A 23,901-nucleotide genomic window follows, 5' to 3' on the forward strand; every position below is an offset into this window, starting at 1 on the left:
TGTCAGAACAAAATCTTGTATCTCCATTTTTGTTCTTTTTCAGTTTTTGAAATAGTTTGAAAATACCTGTTGTTCTTTACATTGTGTGCAAGTTTTATGATGAATGGACCAAAAAGGGTTCAAAATGACTTAAGCAAAAGTCTGGTTCCATTGACTTACATTAAAAGTAAAGCAGGTTTTTTCCTTCTCCTGTAAAGTTACCATTTTGGAGATACGAGGTTTTGCTCTGATAGCAGCGATATATACATATAGAGACAGACAGACAGACAGACAGAGGGATAGATAGATAGATAGATAGATAGATAGATAGATAGATAGATAGATAGATAGACAGATAGATAGATAGATAGTTAGACAGATAGAAGGCCAGACCCCCTCATAACTGCAGTGGGACTGACATAGGATTACATTCTGAATGAAACTGACCAATGGGCACTCAGGAAATCACTAAGGACTGACCATCACGCCGGAAACCCTTCATTCTTCATTCAGTCCACATCGGAGACTCATGTGAAACGGCGTGCAGAGAGTTTACAGCTGCTGAAGCTGCTGCAGCGGTTTTGGAAAGTAGTGATGAAGATAACGGAGCATTTAGATATGAATCATATGAGGATCATGATATATGAAGAGCCTTTAGAGGAGAGATTAAGAAGAGATGAACAGATCGAGAGAGAATGACCACAGAGGGTTAATCAGGAAACAAACCTGGGTGACAGTAACTCACAATCCATGTATGAACACGTGAATTTATTCCCGCTAAGCATGTGCGGGAGGGACCTGCTGTTCTGCTGTGTTAGCTACCGGACGCGTAGGAGAATTGGTGTGTGGGGTGGTGGTGGTGGTGTGTTGTTCAGTTGTGAATATCTGAGAGGTCAGTGGCGTAGTTAGGTGTGTGTGGAGGGAGGAACAGCCAGAGACCCTGAACGTTTTAGTCCAGTCTTGTCCTCCCTTATCTGACCTGACACTGACCTTGAAGCTGATAATCTGCGTCATGCCACTCTGCACAGCCCTGCAGCCGCCTGTTCTCCACCTGCTCCACCTGTACTGCAGAAAAGGTCTTCTGAGGAAACGGTGTAAAGTCAGAGTGAGCATAAATCTGTATAAAAACACTGACAGTACAATACTGAACTATCCTTTGTGTGCAAAACTCCACCCCTCATTAATTTAACCTCCAGTCAAAAACAGCAATTAAGTACAAATTACATCACACTATTTTTCAGCATCAGGAAAAAAGCAGAAAACGTATGTTTATTGTAATTTTACGACATCTAACTCTACTCTCAGCTGTGTGAGAGTTCAGTGTTCAGTGAGTCACTCTCTCCCTTTATTCCAGCTTCCATTCTGTTCAGGAGACTCACTTTCAGTTCCTCAGAGAATCTGCAGACACACCTCCAAAGTTCAGTCTTGGAAGTTGGTTTTGGTCTCTTCATCAACAAAAACAAAAGAAACAAGTTCCTTTGGCAGCCATGCTTGCAAAGACCATAACACTACCTCCACCATGCTGCACAGATGAGGTGGTTCACGCTGATCTTTGTCTCACTGTCCGTAAGGTGTTGTTCAGACTTTTACAGATTATTTTTTGCACATTCTAATCTGGTCTTTCTGTTTTTGAGGCCTACATCCTGTGGTGACCCCTCTGTATTCACTCTGGTAAAGTTTTCGGTTGATGGGTTTGACACAGATACTCTGACCTCATTGTTATGAAGGGTTTTGGTCACCATGGAAAGATTTGTCCTGTCGTCTACTGCAGTTGTTTTCGATGGTCTTCTGGTGTTTCTGAGCTCTTTTCCACTCTTTTGTTTTAACAAATGTACCAAATCATCGATGTGGCCATATTTAATGTTCTTGCTGTCTGTCTGATGGGTCTGTATTGGTCTGCCTAATGGTCTTGCTATACTGGCAGTGAAGCTCATTGGACTTCATATTGAGATTCAACAGCAACAGATCCGGGCAGAGTTACAGTTTCTAGGCTATGAAGCGTGGACCGGTCTGCTACAGCGCCACCCTGAGGCAGAGCAGAGCTGCAGCTCAGGTTAGTTAAGAACACCAGAGACAGAAGCTGATTGTGGGTGAGGCAGAAAAACAATCAGCTTCACTGAGTTTGCATTATTTTGACGTCACAATAGGCTTATTTTCAGAGACATTCAGAGGTTCCTGGAGGTGACTTAGGGGGTCCCAGTCCCGTCAGGACCACATATATTTTGCACTTTGGTTGTGAAATTATTAAGGAATAACACACACCTGGAACACCACAGAACAGCTGAGCAGTTCAGCTACTTTTGTGCTCCTGAAAATGGGGGCTCTGTATGAAAATGGTTGTAATATATACCCTCAAACAGAGGTGTAGCCAAGGAGTGGCCAGTGCTGCATTCTGACCATCCCAGTTAAACAAACAGAGACAGTTGGCCATAATCAATAGTCACAGAAAGGTTCTGCTGCTTAACGTGAACCTTATGTAGTGAAAATATTGTTGTATATGGTTCTTTATAGCCTTTTTGAAAGTGGTTCTGGGCTCTTCTATAGTTATTGCTATATAGAACCATATACAACACATTCTCCTTCAGTCAGAACTGTTTCACCATGCAAAGAACCCTTTAAGCGTGAAGTAGTTCGATATAAAACTCATGGTTCTAAATAAAACCATTCCCTTTACTAAAGAACCCTTGGAGAACCATCTTTTTAAGAGTGTAGTCTATATGATGGTAAAATGAGCTGATTAAAATTAGTGACTGCTAATGTTCACTGTTGTATAGTAACGTCTACTGTTTATCACGTAAGCTAAGAACTGATTTACAGCAGATTTGATTGGGGTGAATCCAGTGCTGAACATATGTTCCTGCTAATGCTACAGTACATTAGCTTGTTATCCTGCCAAATATTATTCTCTCATAATGTTACTGCACACATTTTTCCCCCCTGTGCAATTTGCCCCCATTATAAAACTGCTGGGTTCAACCTGGCAACCCTCTCCCTCAAATTAAAGGGAAACCCCACTGATTTTTCAAAAATTCTACGTAATTCAGTGGTTCATACATGAACAGAGTCGTTCAGAGCGGTTTGGTTTCTAGAGAAACTGAACAGAACTGTTCACAGTGGTGGTGATAGGAACCAGACGTCCACCTCTAAAAGCTCCCTCACAGAAAGTTCCTACATGAAATGGTTATGAATTCACTGCCTGATGACTGAGACACTGTTTTATGATAGTTTAGAGAACTTAAACTCCATTCATGGTGGAGGGATACATGCAGGGCGCTGTGAGGCAAAATAGTCCCCAAAGAAACTTATTATTTCAGATTTTCCACTATTTTCCATCATCAACATTCCATATAAACTCAGAAGACTCGTGTAGGTTCACTGGTGGTTCTGGATAGTAAATAAAATGTCTATATCTGTGTTGTAGTCATGGCGACCCCTGGTTCCTATCACCACCACTGTAAAGACATCTGAACCATTTCACACCAAACCACTCTGAATCACTCTGATTACATCTCACACACTGAGTTATGCAGAAGTTGTGAAGAATTGGTGGAATTCCCCTTAAACTAAAAGTCCAAATGTCCAAACATTTCTGGGCCTGAATTGAGTCTATACGGCAGCAGCAGGAGGAGGATGTGCACCTGATTTTAAAGCCACCACAATAAGTGAGTAATTAACCTGCAGAAGAGATGCAGCCGCCTTAAACAAACACATCGGTGGCAGTGATGGACGCGTTCTCTGACAGGCTGAGCTTCCTGGAGCCTCCAGCTGAGAGGAGCCTCACCGCAGTACTGCTTCTGCATCATAGCGTGAGGTTGAGCACCTAAGCTCCTCCTCTACACAGGAGGGAAATAGAAAACAGCAGAAGATGTCAGGCTGAGGAACAGAGAGGCTTTTCTGTGCAGAGAGCAAAATGACTGAGAAGACGGACATGTCGGAGAGCGTGAAGGGTGCGGAGCTGAACCGAGCTCCAGATGAAGCTGCCAAGGCAGAGGAGCGCCCCAAATGGGACAACAAGGTCCAGTACCTGCTCACCTGCATTGGATTTGCAGTCGGTTTGGGGAACGTGTGGCGCTTTCCGTATCTGTGCCAGGTCTATGGAGGAGGTAAGACTGTTAATGATGTTGGCGCAGGTGCAAAATTACACTCAGATCGAGCTTTAGATTAGAGAAAGTTTCACTTTCAGGCTGAATCACACAGGAAACAGTGGCTGATAAAGTGCTTGAAGCTCCACGACTAGTAAAGCTCTGTAAAGTCTGGAGATCATTGATGTAGCAGCTAATTGGCTCATGCAAAGTTATCAATTAGTCTGACAGACTGTGTCAGTTTGCTAATCAAGTGCATTAAGCATTATTGTAATAATTGGTTATGTTATTATAGATTTACTTTAGCTTGCATGTTTTGATACAGAGTCGTGTGCAAAAGTTTTGGCACCCCAGTCAAATAACATGCTCTTATTTTGATTTTCCAAGCAAAAATAAGTTCTGCACATTATTGGCTGAATTTAACACATTGGGGGAAAAATCAAAGATAAAATGTGGAGTGTGTAAAAGTTAGAGCACTTTTTTCATATTTTCATTTCCAATATGTTAAACTCTAATCAATAGAAACTGTGCACTAAAGTGTACAGATAAATGTTGCAGAGCACACGTCAAAATATATTACAAATTTAAAAAATTGTTTTCAGTGATTTTGCTGTAAAATATTTTTAAAAGTAATAATATTTTGTGTAATAAGGAAAAAACACTGTTAACACTGTTAATCAACTTAACTACTGCCAAAAGTAAAGAAACTTACAGGTGAAATTGTGTTGATATGCTATGTGTTCACTGTCAGCAGGTTCTCGTTGTTAAACTGAACTTCATGTTCTTTCTGTGCTGAAGCGTGAGTCAGGCTGGTGGGGAAGGAAACTGTGGCTTAAACAGTGTGAATAAATATATTACATCGTCAAACTTAGTAAAACCACAAAAACAAAAAGCCCTGAGCTTCTGTCAGACAGTCTGGAGTTAAAGGGCTCACAGTGAGTCTCAAACACACACACAGAACACAACGATCACTAAATAAATAAATAAATAAATAAATAAATAAATAAATGCACACAAAGGACCGAAAAACGTCTGTCTGACAGTAAAATGATGTGTTGTGTTGATAAGTGAACACATCCTCTACAGAGACACACTTCTGTTCATTTTAATACACAATCACTGTTTATTTACTGAATTTAACACCCTGGAACACATAAATTATAAGTACCACTTTTTATGTGGTACTCTTTCCTCTAAAAAAGTTAAATAAACAGTGATTTTGCTATAAAATGTGTGTCCTTTGTAGACGACTGCACACAACTTTATATCAAACTTTCTGAGCCAAATTTCTAATCCTAAACATGGAATTTGACTGGGGTGCACAAACTTTTGCACACCACTAGATGAGGCATAAATGCTCCAAAAATGAAATCAATTAAATAAAAATGAAATATACAGTATAAGTTTTTTAAATCCCTCTTTATAAATATAGAGATATATACATGTACTGTATATGAAAAACCTGAGGCAGATTTAAACAGCGGGCCTCATTTTAGAGGCAGAATGGACAGAATGTACAGAAATGAACAGTAATAAACTCTATATACAGTATTTACAGTATGAACAGGACTGAACAACATATACAGTACTCACAGTAACACAGCTCATACAGTATTCACAGTACTTACAGTAACAAACAGTATATACAGTATTTAGACTATAAACAGGAATAAACAGGGAAGAAAAATACAACAAACAACAACAATACTTACAGTAAACATTAACAGATAACTGTACAGTACTTACTGTAAGAACAGTAAGAAACAGCAATGAACATTAATTAAAAGTACATAAACTACAGTAATGAGCAACTAACAATGTAAACAGTAACAAACGACCCATAATTAACAGTAAAACAAACAGAACGGAAACAAACAAAACTAAAGAAACAGCAGGACAAGAGCAAATAAATCACTCAAACAGGAAGAACAGCCAGAACACAGTAAAGCAGACATGCAGAAACCACACACTCTTCCTGGCCACTTTATCAGAAACACCTCCCCTGCAGCTCCACCTTGCTGATGTACAGTTAGAGACTGTAGCTCATCTGTGAATGTACAGTCTGTGCTAGTCATCCTCTAGTCCTTCATCACTGGTCACTTTCTGACCACACAGCTGCTCTAAAGCATCTACAGACTACTGATGTCTTTACTTGAGGACTTTAAGGCCATTTCCCATTTAAAGAGCTGAATTCCTGAGATATTCATATTTTCCGCCGCAGTGAGAGAATAACTCCACTCATAATGTTTCACAGCGTTCAGAGTTAAAGATTAGCCCAGCGCGGTGGCTGAGATCACACCGAAAACAACACTCCCAGCTTACACAGTGTCAGTAGAACCCAAACGTACCCCTCGCTTCTGGACGTGAACAGAGCAGTCGATCCCGGCGAGGCCACAGCCATCCGTAAGTCCAAGAGATCATGATTGGCAGCGCTCTCTCTAAGTGAGCGGGGCGGTCCTCCCTCTCCCCATCACTCTGCACGATGCTCGCTAATGTCTGTTAGCTGATATAACAGAACTAGCAGAATTAGCAGAACTAGCAGTTAGCATGCTGGCTGCTCTATTGCATTAGCAACACATGTCTAGAAGGAAGCACATACTAGTTTTCACCCAAACAAACAAACAAACAAACAAACACAAACAAACAAATCTATCTATTGTTAGAAGTAAAAAGAACCTTTTTGAAGCTAAAAGAACCTCAATGTACAAACAAGCTGAGAAACATTTAAGACCCTCTTAAAAATAAAGGTGCCAAGGGTTCTTTAGAAGGATGCCAGAGACCAGGAGTGCCCACTCCCAGTCCTGGAGATCTACCACCCTGCAGAGTTTAGATCCAGGGTGGTCAATCTCCAGGAACAGGACTGGACACCCCTGCTGTGAACAAATCACTTCACGACCTGTCTTTAAAGAACCAAGTGTGAAGAACTTTGTACGAGCTTAAAGACAATATAAAGGGCCAAGATTCTGTTGAAGGTACTATGTAAGGTACCTTCTGTACGTCCAGGAGCTGTTTTTAAATGTGTAAATAGATTCTCTCACTGAGACGCATCAGTTAGCAGAGCAGTGTGTGCTACTATTGTTCAGCTGGAGGAGGTGAGTATGTGCTGGTCTTAGACCTGACGTTGAAGGCCAGTTCTGGGCTCTGTGTAATCTTGATTACATAATCTGAGCACAAAAATCAGTCGCTTTTAAATTCACTATTATATAAGATAATATTTTTGATCTATAAATTAGTTTATTAATTCTCTGTTTAGTGTTTGTGCCTTTAAGCTGCATAATACCTGTGTTACCTGAGGCCTTTTCACACCAAAGATGCAGAGTGGATGCACTACTCGCTCCAAATCATAGTCAACTAGTCATTATTAAATAAAATATCATATCTGGAGGATGCAGAGTATTTTATTACGCAGCTTGCTGATTCATTTCCAATTTCGATTATGTACTTTAGGTTTTTTGTTTAGCCAAAAAACTGATTTCTGTTCTCTCCTCCTACTCATTCAACTTGTTAAGAAATCTAACCCTATTGATTACACAGGGGGTGGACAAAATAACGGAAACATCACATGAAATATTCATGCTCAGTGGCCGTTTTGTCAGAAACTCCTCCCATATAGGTGCATGTTGTAGGTTTATAGTTACAGATTGAAGCTCATCTGTTGTCGCCCCCTCGACTCCATCCATCAATGGAGTCTAGTGTAATCAGCAGGAATACGTTTCTTAACTAATCTCCCGACTGGTTCACTGGTTCTAACGTGCTTACGGACATCAGAACGCTGATATGCTCTGTTTGCATCCAGGTGCGTTCCTGATCCCGTACCTCATAGCACTGGTGTTTGAAGGCCTGCCGCTGCTTCACATGGAGCTGGCCATCGGACAGAGGCTTCGCATGGGCAGCATCGGCGTGTGGACCTCAATCTCACCTTATCTCAGTGGAGTAGGTGGGTATTTCAGCATTCTGAAACAGGAAGTGGTGTGTAGAGTAGTGCAAACCCATCGTCCAGTCACAGCTACTGCAGTGAAATAAAGACTGCAGTCAGAGCGAAAAGGTGAGTAACAAAGTCTGAGGTCCGAAATCCCCCGGGGTGCTGAGTTCTCCTATAGGACTGCAGTGGAGCTTCAACATTTAAGGTGGAACAGACAATTCAAACAAGCAAATACGACTCTGTTCTTCTCTTTTTGGACCCTTCGGTCTAAACTGGTGTGAGAGACCTGAGCAACCTGTGAGGTGCTGCTTCATCAACATGGCCTTCTTCCTTAATTCATATCATTTAGGCTTTTCAGCCCAGAACTCGCACTTCATATGTTATTTGTGGTGTGGTGCAGCACTTTTCAGCACCTCATTACTTTTGAGTTAATATTCTCTCACGACGATACCCAGCATGCATCACGCAAATGCATCATATAACCAGTGGGAACCCCCACAATGCCGATAAAGCAATCCGCTGATATACAGCTATCAGAAAAAAGGAAAAAGCTCTAGTTAGTTAAGACCACCAGAGACAGAAGCTGACTGTGGGGGAAGCAGATAAACAATCAGCTTCACTGAATCTGGATTTGAGCGCCTGTTTTCCTCCTAATGGACAGCATAACTTCATAATAAGTTTCTTTTCAGAGACCCCCAGAATTCTGATTTTGAGATATTCAGGGGGTCCTGAATGTAGCTGGACCTCCCAGGACCCCCTGTATTTACGTATTTTGTCCAGACTGCCCTCTAACACATGGTGAGTGCAGCAGAAGCAGCCGTGCTGTGTTCCTGCACTGACTGGATGGTCGTGCTGTGTGTGCAGGTGTGGCTTCCATGACGGTGTCTTTTTTAGTGGGTCTGTTTTACAACACTATCCTGGCCTGGGTTCTGTGGTACTTCTTCCATTCATTCCAGAACCCACTGCCCTGGCAGAACTGCCCGGTCAACGCCAACCGCACAGGTGAGTCTCCACCAGCAGAACAGCAGAACAGCAGAACATGAGATACAAGCCAGTTCTTATGGTCCATCATCTACACTGTTATAACAGTGCCTAGAAAAACCGCACTGCACTGTTATTCCAGTTCTGTTCTTCCTCCTCCTCTTTCACTCGTATCTTCTTCCTCTTCTTTTTCGTCTTCTTCTACCTTCTCTTCATTTTCTTTATTTTGTTCTTCTTCCTGTCTCGTCTTCTGACTTTTTTCTTCTTTCTTCTTCCTCTTCTGTCATCTTCCTATTCTGTCTTCTTCCCTATCTTTCTTCTTACGTTCCTCCTCCTCTTTCCTCTTTTCACTCTTTGTCCTTTTCTTCTTCTTCTTTTTCTTCTACTTTCTCTTATTATGATTTTGCATTAAGAATTCAGATTGTAATATCAGACATTGAGTGAATTATTATGGTATAATTCAGAATTATGTTTCAACATGCACTGAATATACACTAGTAACATGAGTAATTTAGCTCGTAATTTATTGATTACTATATGATTTGATTTGCTAATGTTACTAAATCCGTGCAGTTTAATCACCACATTCAGATAAATGACCTAGTTTTACAGTTTGATTGTATTATTTTCTTGCCTTGAAAACCTTCATATCTAGTATGCGACCATGGCTGTGTTATAACAGTGTTATATCTGTACATACGTGTCCTTATAAACGGCTCGTGTTCGTGGTGCTGCAGGTTTTATGGAGGAATGTCAGAAGAGCACAGCAGTGAATTATTTCTGGTACAGAGAGACGCTGAACATCACTCCGAACATCGAGATCAGTGGAGACCTGCAGTGGTGGCTGGTGGTGTGTTTAGCCTCAGCTTGGTGTATCGTCTACATCTGCTTCATCCGCGGCATTGAGACCATCGGCAAGGTTCGGACCCTCCTTATAAAGAACAGCACCGACAAACAGTGTGGATCCACCTGACTGGATGTTTTAGTGACAGTAAAGACGTTCTGATCTAAACGCTTATCTTTCAATGCTTCAAATTAGTTCCAAAGCTGATCAAATTTCGGTTTGAGTGGATCGTCGCCAGGGTCTCCTTGTGAAGCTGGCCACTTTATTAGAAACACCCACCTTGTGCTTCCGCTAACTGGCCACTTTATTAGAAACACCCATCTTGTGCTTCTGCTAACTGGCCACTTTATTAGAAACACCAACCTTGTGCTTCCATTAACTGGCCACTTTATTAGAAACACCCACCTTATGCTTCCACTAACTGGCCACTTTATTAGAAACACCCACCTTGTGCTTCCGCTAACTGGCCACTTTATTAGAAACACCCACCTTGTGCTTCCGCTAACTGGCCACTTTATTAGAAACACCCACCTTGTGCTTCCCCCTCACTGGCCACTTTATTAGAAACACCCACCTTGTTCTTCCGCTAACTGGTCACTTTATTAGAAACACCCACCTTGTGCTTCCGCTAACTGGCCACTTTATTAGAAACACCCATCTTTTGCTTCCGCTAACTGGCCACTTTATTAGAAACACCCACCTTTTGCTTCTGCTAACTGGCCACTTTATTAGAAACACCCACCTTGTGCTTCTGCTAACTGGCCACTTTATTAGAAACACCCACCTGGTGCTTCCGCTCACTGGCCACTTTGTTAGAAACACCCACCTTGTGCTTCCACTAACTGGCCACTTTATTAGAAACACCCACCTTGTGCTTCCACTTACTGGCCACTTTAATAGAAACACCCACCTTTTGCTTTGGCTAACTGGCCACTTTAGTAGAAACACCCACCTTGTGCTTCCACTAACTGGCCACTTTATTAGAAACACCCACCTGGTGCTTCCGCTAACTGGCCACTTTATTAGAAACATTCACCTTGTGCTTCCACTAACTGGCCACTTTATTAGAAACACCCACCTGGTGCTTCCACTAACTGGCCACTTTATTAGAAACACTCACCTTGTGCTTCCACTAACTGGCCACTTTATTAGAAACACCCACCTTGTGCTTCTGCTAACTGGCCACTTTATTAGAAACACCCACTTTGTGCTTTCGCTAACTGGCCACTTTATTAGAAACACCCACCTTGTTCTTCCGCTAACTGGCCACTTCATGAATCGTCACCCTAAAATATTCAGCCAAGAGCTGTTTTGTGGGGAAGGACTAAATGATGGCTAACACAAACTGTGCATCATCAGATGATCTACAGTCCTTAACTGTGTGGTGTTTCTGATAAAGATCGGGTGTATATTTTTCACTTCATTGTTCCTTTATAGATGAATCAAGGTCATTATACAGTAAATGACTCCCTGTGTCCTGCTGCAGGCCGTATACGTCACAGCCACGTTTCCTTATCTGGTGCTGACTATCTTCCTGATCCGAGCTTTGACTCTTCCAGGCGCCACCATCGGCCTGCGCCACCTCTTCACCCCCAACGTGAGTAATGCTTTTAGCATAGCTTCCTGAATCTAATGACAGAAATTATCGTTATTGTTATTATCGTTATCGTTATTATCGTTATGATCGTTATTCTTCTCTGGGATACCATAGCAACCATCTAGCAACATCCTAGCAACTACCTGGAACAACAGAACCACCACTTAGCAACATTCAAGCAACTGTCAGAGATACCATAGCAACCAATTAGCAACACCCTAACAACCACCTGCAATACCAGTGCAACCACATGGTAACATCCTAGCAACCACCTGGGATACCATAGCAAACCCCGTAGCAACACTCACGCTCCCCTTTTCTAATCAATAACTGGCCTGATCATTACAGTGAATGATTTAATGGTACAGCTCTGACTCCGAGGCTCTGTGTTCTGACAGTGGGAAACGCTGAAGAACCCGACGGTGTGGTTGGACGCCGCCACTCAGATCTTCTTCTCTCTGTCTCTGGCTTTCGGAGGACTCATCGCATTTTCCAGTTACAACCCACAAAAGTAAGCAGGCTTTATATGAAAAGAGCCAACAACAAACACAGGTGTATACAAAGGCTACTGTGATGAGTGTTCAAAGTGCTTAAAGTGCTTAAAGGGCCCAAATCATACCAAACCAAAGTCCCTTTATTTTGATAAAAGAGTTTAATATTGTATGTAAACAGTGTTAAAGTTTCGAAATGTACCGCCCCCCCCACTCCGTGCATGTAAACTAAGCTCACTGTTTTTGTGATGTCACATATACCAACAAATTACACGCACACATCCATCTATTCAGCCTTTGGTATGAGGCACAGCCAACCAAAACAGAGCTCATTTACATATATCAGTCTTAAAGGCACGGCCTATTTAATTCTAAGGGATAAAGAGAAGCTGGAAAATAAATAATGACTGTTTTTTGGTCTGTACAACCACATAAATGTTGTAACCGGACCTTTTAATAATAATAATAAATGTAAGATAAATGAATGATATGGGCCCTTTAAACATGCTTTTGCATTATGAAATGTGCACACATACAGGCACAGTGTTAATAAGTGATGCTTGTTTTCTCAGAAACAACTGCGAGCGAGACGCTCTAATCGTGGGCTGCATCAACAGCGCCACGTCAATCTACGCATCTATACCCATTTTTGCCATCCTGGGATTTAAAGCACTGTCCAACTATAATGACTGCCTGAACGGGTAAGAACTGCACGGCACCCTTCACACACTGCTACGGCACTGGATACCATATATCCAGCCAGAATGGACCGTCCTACTGAATTAGCTCAATTAGCTATTCAAATAAACAATTAAATATTCACATCTTAGATATTTACAGTGATTCTGTTCTGATCCATTTAAACCCAAGACATTAATAGAGACAGTAATAAGCTAAATATATACACAAGCATCATTTAAATATATATATATATATATATATATATATATATATATATGTATATATATATATATATATATATCATCACTTTCTATTGGGAGGAGTCTCAAACCCTAACCCCTAAACTTACACTTCTGAAAATTCACCTTTATAATTTTACTTTTATATATAAATTTAATGTTCTGTTTTTTGTTTGTTTGTTTTTTCAATGTAGTTTTTTTCTTTATGGTGAAACTGACAGATTTGGATTTATCATGAATGTAACTGTGAACTAAAAAATGCTGTCCCACGTTTTCATGTCACTACCGAAACACAGTTTTAGTCTGTAGGCGGAGCCTTATTTTAGCCACACCTCTATGTTTTAGAGCAGGAAGTGAGGCTGCATCCCTGTCCCTCATGGCCACATGGTGAGAAGGTAGATGTTTTGAAGTAAATGTGTCCCAAAGTCTGAAAATCAGTGTGGAACATTAAGAATCGTCACTACCGAAACACAGATTTTCATCTGTTTTAATCAAAAATATGATGATTTTCTGTGTGAGCAGCTGTTCAAAGCTGTGTTTGCTGGTCATGAACTGTTGAGTTTCTGAGCTCAAAATGAGCTAAAATTGTCACTGAAACAGTCACTACTGAAACGGTCACTACTGAAACAGACACTACTGAAACAGTCACTACTGAAACAGTCACTACTGAAACAGACACTATTGAGACAGACACTACTGAAACAGTCACTACTGAAACCGACACTACTGAAACAGTCACTACTGAAACAGACACTACTGAGACACACTACTGAAACAGACACTACTGAAACAGTCACTACTGAAACAGACACTATTGAGACAGACACTACTGAAACAGTCACTACTGAAACAGACACTACTGAAAGAGTCACTACTGAAACAGACACTACTGAGACACACTACTGAGACAGACACTACTGAAAGAGTCACTACTGAAATAGACACTACTGAGACAGTCACTACTGAGACAGTCACTACTGAAACAGACACTACTGAAAGAGTCACTACTGAAATAGACACTACTGAGACAGTCACTACTGAAACAGTCACTACTGAGACAGTCACTACTGAAACAGACACTACTGAGACAGTCACTACTGAAACAGTCACTACTGAAACAGCCACTACTGAAACAGTCACTACTGAAACAGACACTACTGAAACAGACACTACTGAAACACTTGGTACAGTTTGGTAGAGTTATGGTTTTTTGGGATGTTCAGTCATTAGTTTTAATAAAGTAATCATAATTAAGGTTTAGAGTCACTCAGAGCAAAAGGGTTTTAGTCTGAAGTCTAAGATCAGTTAAAAGTCCTGAATGTGTTTCAGTTCTCTGAACTCTGAACCAGCTCAGTAGTGTCATCAATCTATCTAATATTTCTCATTATGGGATTGTTTTAAGAATATTAAATGATTATTTAACCTATTTCTATATATTTTTCTGTCTTTTACATAGTAAACAAGTAGAATGATCTGCTAAAGACAATTGCACCAGATAAAATGACTTAAAACAACTTAAAAAGTGTAGAAATGGAGTGAATAATCTTATAATACCCTTCCAACATTCTCATAAAGAGAAATATCAGACATACTTAGTGGGTTTGAGATGTTTTGCCGTGTGCCAGGCTGTGGCGGGGGGCTCCGCTCCACAGCGTTTATGATCGTTTATTCGTTTCGTTTTTCCGTACAGAAACATTCTGCTGCTGATGAACACTTTTAACATAGCTGACGGGAACATAACAGTGGAGAACTATGAGAAATGGCTGTGGGATCTGAATTCCACAGATCCAAACAAGGTGGCAGAGCTTGATCTGAAGACATGTGATCTCCAAGCTTTACTCGACCAGGTAACGTCACACAGAAAGTACAGTCTTAGTTCTTAGACTACTTTATTAACAAGAGTTAGGTCCCTGTTTACCATGCTTTCTCTTTTAGAGGGGAGCTCCACTGATTTTTCAAAATTCTATGCATAATTAAGTGGTTAAGATGTAAACAGAGTTGTTCAGAGCGGTTTGGTTTCCAGAGAAACTTACCGAGTCAGAACTGTTCACAGTGGTGGTGATAGGAACCAGATGTCCACCTCTAAAAGCTCCTCACAGAAAGTTCCTACATGAAATGGTTATGAATTCACTGCCTGATGACTGAGACACTGTTTTATGATAGTTTAGAGAACTTAAACTCCATTCATGGTGGAGGGATACATGCAGGGCGCTGTGAGGCAAAATAGTCCCCAAAGAAAACATATTATTTCAGGTTTGTGGACAATTTTCATCAAATTGAACTACAAAAAATATCCTTAATCTACCCAACCTGTCTAATATTTCTCATTAAGAACATTACAAGGTTCCTCAGCCTATTTCCGGATGTTTTTAGTTGTTTTAAGTCATTTTATCTAGTGCAATTGTCTCACTCCACCAGCAGATCATTTGACTTATTTCAAACATTAATTCTTATAACAAGTCAAATGATCTGCTGCTGGAATGAGACAATTGCACTACACTCTTTAAAAAGATGGTTCTTCAAGGGTTCTTTAGTAAAGAAAATGGTTCTATGTAGAACAATGAACACTCAAAGAACACTTTGCATGATTAAACGGTTCTTTGCATCATGAATTGGTTCTTCAGATTTAGGGAGAATGAGCTGTATATGGTTCTATATAGAACCGTTTTTAAAAGGGTTCCCTTTTTAAAAAGGGTTCTTTTAGAGTTACAAGCTTGACATCATAACAATAGACGAACACTTTTTGGTGCTCTATAGAACCATTTACAAAAAGGTTCTATATAGAACCATCTACAGCACATTCTCCATCAGTCTGAAGAACCATTTCATGATGCAAAAAACCCTTAAATATGCAAATGTTTCTGCAAGTGTTCATCGTTCTACGAAGAAACATTTTCTTTACAAAAGAACCCTTGAAGAACCATCTTTTTTAAAAGTGAAGATAAAATTACTCAAAACAAGTAAAAAACATCTAAAAGTAGAGAGAATAATTTTATAACAGCCTTCCAACAATCTCATATCTCATAATGACAAACATTAGATATACAGATTATTTTAAAGATGTTTTAAGTTACTAAAATATATATTATTGTCATGTACATATAAAAATGCTTGGATAGTAAATAAAATGTCTATATTTGTGTTGTAGTCATGGCGACCCCTGGTTCCTATCACCACCACCAACCATTTCACACCAACCCACTCTGAATCTCTCTGTTTACACTCAATTGGCTGCATTATGTAAACATCTGGAAGAATCAGTGGAATTCCACTTCAGTGAGCTCCTAAATCCGAGTAAACACTTCTTCACTGTGAAGTGCTTTGTGCCAAAACTAACTAGCCTCAGTTTGGCCTCCATACCCGACGGTCACTCTGCCACTGAGTTAAAAGATAACAGCAGGTGTATTGATTGATGTGTAAGTCAGTAAACATTAGCTCTGCTGAATGTGAACCTGAGTGGTGAAGCTCCTCCTGTCTCCCAGAGCGCCTCGGGCACCGGCTTGGCCTTCATCGTGTTCACGGAGGCGGTGATAAAAATGCCCGGGTCGCAGGTTTGGGCCGTCCTCTTCTTCATCATGCTCTTCAGCCTGGGCCTGTCCTCAATGTTTGGAAACATGGAGGGGGTCCTGACCCCCCTGCTGGACCTGCACATGGTGCCCAAGTGTATTCCGAAGGAGATTTTCACAGGTAACCAGAGAGAGAAGGACAGCATCACGCTGAACGTTACTCCTGGGAAGATGCCAGCCCTGCTGAAAAAGCAGCACAGAACAGCATGCAGTCCATGCTTGTCTAAGCTGGTTATACTGGTCTAGTACTGGTCTAGTACTGGTCTAGTGCTGGCCTAGTACTGGCTTAGCTGGTCTCTTAGCAAGGTCATGCCGGTTGACCAGCACAGCAGCATCCAAAATGCAACGCATGCTTGTTTTGCTGATGACCAGCATATTAACTTCCACTGCTGCTGATCAGCAAACCAGCATTTAAAACACAACACAAGCTGGTTTTGGTGTTTTTTGCTGTGCTGGTTTTCTACCCAGATAGTAAGTATATATCGGTCCGCTGGCTTGATTAGGTCAGCACCACGCTGACTGTTTGCCACTGCTGGCCCACCCTCGGACCACCCAGATTACTGTCATGCATACAAGCTCTAACTATTTTTTAATCTCCTCAAACAGATTTTCAATGCACAGAGACTTTTATTTTAGAAAATAAACCAAGACAAATATTACAAACACCTAAAAGACGAAAAATAATGACTAGGCCTGATATAAAATGATGTAATGGAAAATGTAGTTTCTGACTCTGAGCTGGATTAAAATGATTCACTAAACTAATTTATAAAGTGTAACTAAAGAAAGGAAGGAGGGAAAAATCAGTAAATTGGACCGAGAGCGGAAAATTAGTTAAGATAAGTGGAATTTTGTCTATTACTCTGCTTAACCACCGGTGGGCCGCCCAGAAAACACTGAGCAAAACGCCAGGGGACCACCAGCTTTGCCATCAGTGGGCCAACACTATCTTCTTGCTATCAGGGTAGCAGGGAGACGCTAGCTTAGCTCAGTGTTCCTTCCTCAAAAAAAATATTCAAAACCAGAAGCCAAAATGCAAAGAAAACTGCCCAAAAAGTACACATCAGAAACATACATTAACAAATATGACATCAACAATGAGCTTCCGGGTATGTTACCTGCTGATCTCTTACCTTGCAGAGTATTTAAGTTGTCACTAGATGGCACTGTCTGTCTTTTAAACATATGTGTTTATTTTATTGCTTTATCTCTGTAAAGAGCCAAAAGCTTTCCATGCAAATTTTAATGTCCCCTGTAATTTTAACATTAACCCTGTGTTTTCTCTCGGCAGGTCTGTTGTGCGTGGTCTCCTTCGCCGTCGCCCTCATCTTCACTCTGGGCTCGGGGAACTACTGGCTGGGGATCTTTAATAACTACGTGGGCTCCCTGCCTCTGCTGGTCATCGCCTTCTTCGAGGTTACAGCCGTCAGCTACGTCTACGGAGCCAAGAGGTGCAGCCTTTTAGAACTTCCTCACACAGTATATGTTCTCTTTCAGCTAGGGGTGTACAAACTTTTGTCAAAGAGGGCCAGATTATTTTGTGACAAAATACCTGAAGGCCGAAATATTATTCACAAATGATTCAAAATATTAAATTTTGAAATATCAGCACACAGAATCGGAGCTTCCTGTGAGCTGCAGTGTTTCCTATCACTGTGTAAAAGATACACGAGGCTTCTTTTTTTGATGGACTGATCAGAGCAGTTTGGATCAGTAAGCAGTTATAACAAATAAATCTTTTAAGAGTAACAATAAAACGTCTAATGTCTAATGTAAAGTCTATTCATATTCAAGTTAACTTGATTTATAATTTCTGAGACAAACTAAACATCTATAAAATGTCAGTTTTGTTTGAAAATGCTCTAAACTCATCAAACAAACACAGTGAGCTCATTCAGAAATCACTGTATTAGAGGAGCAGATCAGATTAATCAGTATAATCAGTCGTTATTGCTCCTCCTTAAAGGGTTAATATGTCCTGATCTGCTGAATCTGCTCTGATGTGAAGTCGGTGCTGTGAGACTCAGAGCTGCAGCTGCTTTAGTGTCTCTCCTGAATATTTACTGTGATGTTCTGCTGTTTTTCAGGTCTGTTGGTATTAAATTCATTAGTTTTGAAATATGAGGCTCGTTTTCTGCGACTCTTGATGAAAAAGTTCAAATTTCCATCTAAACCTGCGGCTCTCAGTGTTAGTCTGAGCTTTATGGCTCAGTCTGGACTAAATGTGGTCAGTAAGTGAAGCTGCAGGTCAGTCAGAGAAGAAAGGCTCTTAAACTTTAGCTACTTCATTACCGCAGTGCAGCGTTACACTGTAATCTTACAGAGCTGCTGCCACCATCAGGTGAGAGGAAGAACTGCAGTGCACTGTCTGGCGGACCACTTACAACACACTCTAAAACAGAAGCTGTGGGCTGATTAAAATCTGCCCGAGGGCCGCATTTGGCCCTGAAGCTGGACTTTGGACCCCCCTGTTTAAGCAGTAATGTGGTGATCTATTGCTGGATTCCACATTCGCAGTGTTTAACCGATCACTGAGCTGCTGTGAAATCAGACTTTGCTGTGTGTTCCTCTGCATTCAGGTTCAGTGATGATGTTGAGTGGATGACAGGACGCAGGCCCAACCTGTACTGGCAGGCCACGTGGAGGGTCATCAGTCCGCTGATGCTTCTGGTGGTCTTCCTGGCCTATGTGGTGGTGCAGACCCAGGAGAAGCCCACCTACGAGGCGTGGAACCCAGACTATGTAAGAAACTCAAACACTTTCATGCAGGAACAGACAAATTTACCCACTTTCAGCCCCTCTTACCCCAAATGTAGCACATCAGCCAAGACATATTCAGTGTCTGAATTTAGTTTTCCCTGTAAGCCTCATAGCTAAAACCAGTAAAGGTAGCCTGAGTTTCCATTTTTATACATAAAAAAACATGAAGCCTTTATTAAACTGAGTTCATCATGTAGTTTATAAGAAATCATTCAACTCACTTCCTCACGTTCAGCAGACAGGACTCTCCACAAGGGGGTGCTAAAGAAGGACCCACACCAGAATTTAAAGACTTTACTGAAGGTTTTTTTTTAACAAAACTGCACAATGAAAAGTGAAGGAAAGATTACTTGCATGCCTTTTACAAGCTTCAGTGTGTACAGCCTTAAAAAAGAACCATGACCATGATTAAATGGTTCTTTGCCTTGTGAAAGTGTTCATCAGATTGATGGAGAATGTGCTGTAGATGGTTCTACATAGAACCTTTTTGCAAAGGGTTCTGTATAGCACCACAAAGTGTTCCACTATTGTTGCAAGACAAAGAACCCTTTTTTGGTACTATACAGAACCCTTTTTGTAAGATAGAGGTGCTGAAAGAGGCCCAGACGAACATTGAGCATGCACTACAGTTAGCTTACATAACATAACATTGTAAACCCCATAGATGCTGGTGGAAAATAACATTATCTCTGTCCAAATGAAACCAATTTATGCAAAGAATCATTAAAAAAGATTGAGAAATATCATAATTCTGCAGTCGTTCTGAAATACTATGTTGTTACTATTATAAAACAACACAGTGGCTATCAATCAGTGCTAAAGCGGCCTGTTTAAACTCTTAAATGGTCAGGACCTGATAGCTCAAACAGTTTGCACTGAGGTCCCTGTAGTTACTCAATAATAAGCCTTAGTGTATAATGAACATTTTCTATATATTTCATTAGATATTATTGTTTTATCCTCTATTTATGTTTACACCTTTCAACAACAGTGCTTCATCTTTTCTTATAGAGTCAAGGGAATTTTAATATAACTAAAAAAAAAGGTTTGGATGATGGATTGCGGCTTTTTTGATGAAAAGTCTGTTTGAGTAAACTTAAAGGGCCTTACTTAATTTTTAGTCCCCTTATAACGTTGGTGTGGTTTTGTGTACTAAACACAGTCTAATTCATTTCTACAGGACCTCTCTTTATCCCAGGCTGTGCCTTTAAGACGGAAATACGTAAATTAGCTCTGTTCTGATTGGCTGTGCCTCATTCAGAAAGGAGTCCAGGTTAAAACACTCCATATAACTTAAGCGTGAGTGGCTAAACTGAATTCATCAAATAAGACAGTCTTGATTTTTCATGATATCGACACAGTTTGAGGCGAATATGTGATGATGTTGGCATTTAGTTAGCACCGTGCTAATTGCTAATGCTATAAGCTTTCACCACTTGTTAGCTAGATGAGTCTCATAGCTCCATTGCTAATGCTGGCAGGGCGACTGTATTTGGAATGAAGGTGTAAATTGTATACGTTTCACTTTTTTGCCAGGTTATTCTTTAAATGGCACAAAATAATTAGCTGTAAATGTTGCAGGTGGGCTTCCCGGCCCCTGAAGTGCTCGCGTATCCAGGCTGGGTCTACGCCATCTGCATTCTCCTGGCTGCCGTTCCCTGCTTACTCATCCCACTCGGAGCGCTGTATCGGCTCATTGGATTCTTGTGGAAATGCACAGTGGACAGACGAGTCTGCAACGCTTACGATAACGAAGGATATGTGGTGGAAACCTAGAGACATAAACTGATACCTTTGGACTGGACAATAACTCATTCTACAGGAAAACACTGACCTCTAGTGGAGACAAAGTGTCTCCCTCAAATTTCCTGTACTGAATTCTGTTAAACCATAAAGATGTTTAATAACACTGCATTTAAAGACGGCCTGTATGGATCGCTTTACTGAATTAGCTCAAACTGAACTCCCACAGTGAAAAACCTGTTTAAAAACCTACTGATCTGTTTAAACCGAGGCATTAATATAGATATTAATAAGCTAATTATATACACAATCATCATTTACAGGGTACTTTCTATTGGGAGGAGTCTGTCCCAAACCCTGACCCCTAAATTTACACTTCTGAAAATAATAATACTTACATTTTTATTTGCTTTTTTCAGTGTTGTTTTGTGTTCTAAAGAGATGTTGAACAATTTAGATTTATTATGAGTTTAATTTTTAAATAAAAACTTCAATTCAAAAAATGCTGTCCCATGTCTTCATGTCACTACTGAAACACAGTTTTAGTCTGTATCTGTAGTCTGTTATTTTAGCTACACCCCTGCATTTCAGAGCAGGAAGTGAGGCTGCATCCCTGTCCCTCATGGCCACATGGTGAGCAGTTAGATCTGTTTTGAAGTAAATGTGTCCCAAAGTCTGAAAATCAGTGTGGAACATTAAGAATCGTCACTACCGAAACACAGATTTTCATCTTTTTAGTGTTTTAAAGAAAAATATGATGATTTTCTGTGTGAACTGCTGAGTTTCTGAGCTCAAAATGAGCTAAAATTGTCACTACTGAAACAGACACTACTGAAACAGTCACTACTGAAACAGACACTACCGAGACAGACACTACTGAAACAGTGACTACTGAAACAGACACTACTGCAACAGTGACTACTGAAACAGACACTACTGAAACAGTCACTTCTGAAACAGACACTACTGAAACAGTCACTACTGAAACAGTCACTACTGAAACAGTCACTTCTGAAACAGACACTACCGAAACAGACACTACTGAAACAGTCACTACCGAAACAGACACTACTGAAACAGTCACTACTGAAACAGTCACTACCGAAACAGACACTACTGAAACAGTCACTACTGAAACACTTGGTACAGTTTGGTAGAGTTATGATTGATTTGGGATGTTCAGTCATTAGTTTTAATAAAATAATCATAATTAAGGTTTAGAGTCACTCAGAGCAAAAGGGTTTTGGTCTAAAGTCTAAGATCATTTAAAGTCCTGAATGTGTTTCAGCTCTGACTGAGTTCATAAATCCTGGCAGTAACTAAAAGTGTGCTTTATGTATTTTTTGCTGTAATAATGTAAATGTTTTGATCTTTCTGTCATATAAAACTTCAGTACTCTAATTTTGAAAGCATTCAGTTCATTCAGAGGAACGGCTGCTGTACAGTTTTGATTTGTTTTAATAACAAAGGGAGGCTATTAGTGATATCTGTGTTGCTCAGATACGCGCACTGACAGTTTTTGTTGGACAGAGTGATAAATATTTGGTCAGCAAACAGACGTATTCTGTATTACGGTGTCGTTTCACGGCTGATATCACATCGAGACCGCATTGTTTGTTTATGATACAGGCTACAAAAACACGCTGTTCATCAACGAGACTATTAGTGCACCACAATAACGAGTTTTCTCAACTTTATCAGAGTTAACTTAATCAGCAGTAATAACATTGTAATGAGAGGCTTTGAAGGGGTATTCCACCAAATTGTCAAAATGTCTACTTGATTAACCGGTTAAGATGTAAACTGTGTCTGTCTGTGTTTTGCTTGCAACTAATCATTTTTCTCAGTGCAGGACCAAGATTCTCTCAGGAAACAGACCCAGAACACTCCACTGTTTATAATATAATTTAGTAGTTAAGATGTAAACAGAGTCGTTCAGAGCGGTTTGGTTTCTAGAGAAACTTACAGAGTCAGAACTGTTCACAGTGGTGGTGATAGGAACCAGACGTCCACCTCTAAAAGCTCCCTCACAGAAAATTCCTACATGAAATGGTTATGAATTCACTGCCTGATGACTGAGACACTGTTTTATGATAGTTTTGAGAAGGTTTTGGTTTAAAACTATTTACTATCCAGAACCACCGGTTCTAAATAAAATGTCTATATTTGTGTTGTAGTCATGGCGACCCCTGGTTCACCACCACTGTAAAGATGTCAGAATTCCTACAATGACTGAATTCAAACTTGTCTGGGTGATTAAAAACACTGTGGGCTCAAAACACATATTTATTGCTGTTTACTCAGTCTTTGAAGGTACAGTTGTGTGCTAAAGTTTTGGCACCCCTGGTCAAATTTCATGTTATAACTTAATTTTTCACCAAAAGCATGTCATCTGACGGGGGGTGCCCAAATTTTGCACATGACTCTTAATTGTAAATATGTGACAGGCCACATGAAGTTGTGGCGCAGGCTGGATAGCCTGAGACCCCTGATTTAGAGAAACATCAAGATAGGAAAATATAAAGTTATACTTTATTAGCAAAACTTAATCCCAAAATATATCAACAAATTCTGAAAATGGTATTAGAATGAATTTATGAGTGCAATGTTTAGTATTGTATTAAAGCTCCTTGAGAGCTTTTATTCCAGCTTTGGATGCAGAATGAATGAATGATGAATGAATGAATGAATGAATGAGCAGCTGATAAGAGCTTATTTATTTACTGTCAACCTTGACGTTTAGATAACAAACAGTGCTGTACTGAGCTCCTCCCAGGAACGCATTACTCATCTGTTTCTGTCTGAGAGAGATTAGAAATAAAGCTGTGAGTTTAATACTCAGTAAACAAACCCAGAACAGACAATACAGCCCTGTATCTAATGTAGCGTTAGATCTGTTTTGTTAAAACAGCCGACTGAGGTTCAAATCCTTCAGTGTTTTCATCATCAGCAGAAACTAAGAGTTAGAAATGAGAAGTTACAAAATACAACTCACTCTTAAAGGGCCCATATCCTA

General features: G+C 40.3%; 1 protein-coding gene across 1 annotated transcript; it reads left to right on the top strand.

Annotated features, from left to right (window-relative positions):
* Positions 1–3,474: 3,474 nt before the first annotated feature.
* LOC118825779 (sodium-dependent neutral amino acid transporter B(0)AT3-like) lies at positions 3,475–20,964 on the top strand. The gene is made up of 12 exons (XM_036596598.1): positions 3,475–4,082; positions 7,858–7,998; positions 8,848–8,985; positions 9,702–9,883; positions 11,295–11,405; positions 11,804–11,916; positions 12,469–12,597; positions 14,507–14,663; positions 16,299–16,503; positions 17,674–17,833; positions 18,962–19,124; positions 20,724–20,964. Exons 1-12 carry the CDS (start codon positions 3,890–3,892, stop codon positions 20,916–20,918), a joined length of 1,887 nt encoding a protein of 628 aa, XP_036452491.1. The 5' UTR covers positions 3,475–3,889; the 3' UTR covers positions 20,919–20,964.
* The last annotated feature ends 2,937 nt before the right edge of the window (positions 20,965–23,901 follow it).

This window comes from Colossoma macropomum, unplaced genomic scaffold (assembly GCF_904425465.1).
Source record: "Colossoma macropomum unplaced genomic scaffold, Colossoma_macropomum, whole genome shotgun sequence".
NCBI lineage: Eukaryota > Metazoa > Chordata > Actinopteri > Characiformes > Serrasalmidae > Colossoma > Colossoma macropomum.

What these genes read in the sequence shown, in the direction of transcription:
- LOC118825779 (XM_036596598.1), top strand. Translation starts at nt 3,890, where the DNA reads ATGACTGAGAAGACGGACATGTCGGAGAGCGTGAAGGGTGCGGAGCTG. An exon ending in GTGCCAGGTCTATGGAGGAG is followed by an intron (nt 4,083 to 7,857) that starts GTAAGACTGTTA and finishes GTTTGCATCCAG; the next exon opens with GTGCGTTCCTGATCCCGTAC. An exon ending in TCCAGTTACAACCCACAAAA is followed by an intron (nt 11,917 to 12,468) that starts GTAAGCAGGCTT and finishes TTGTTTTCTCAG; the next exon opens with AAACAACTGCGAGCGAGACG.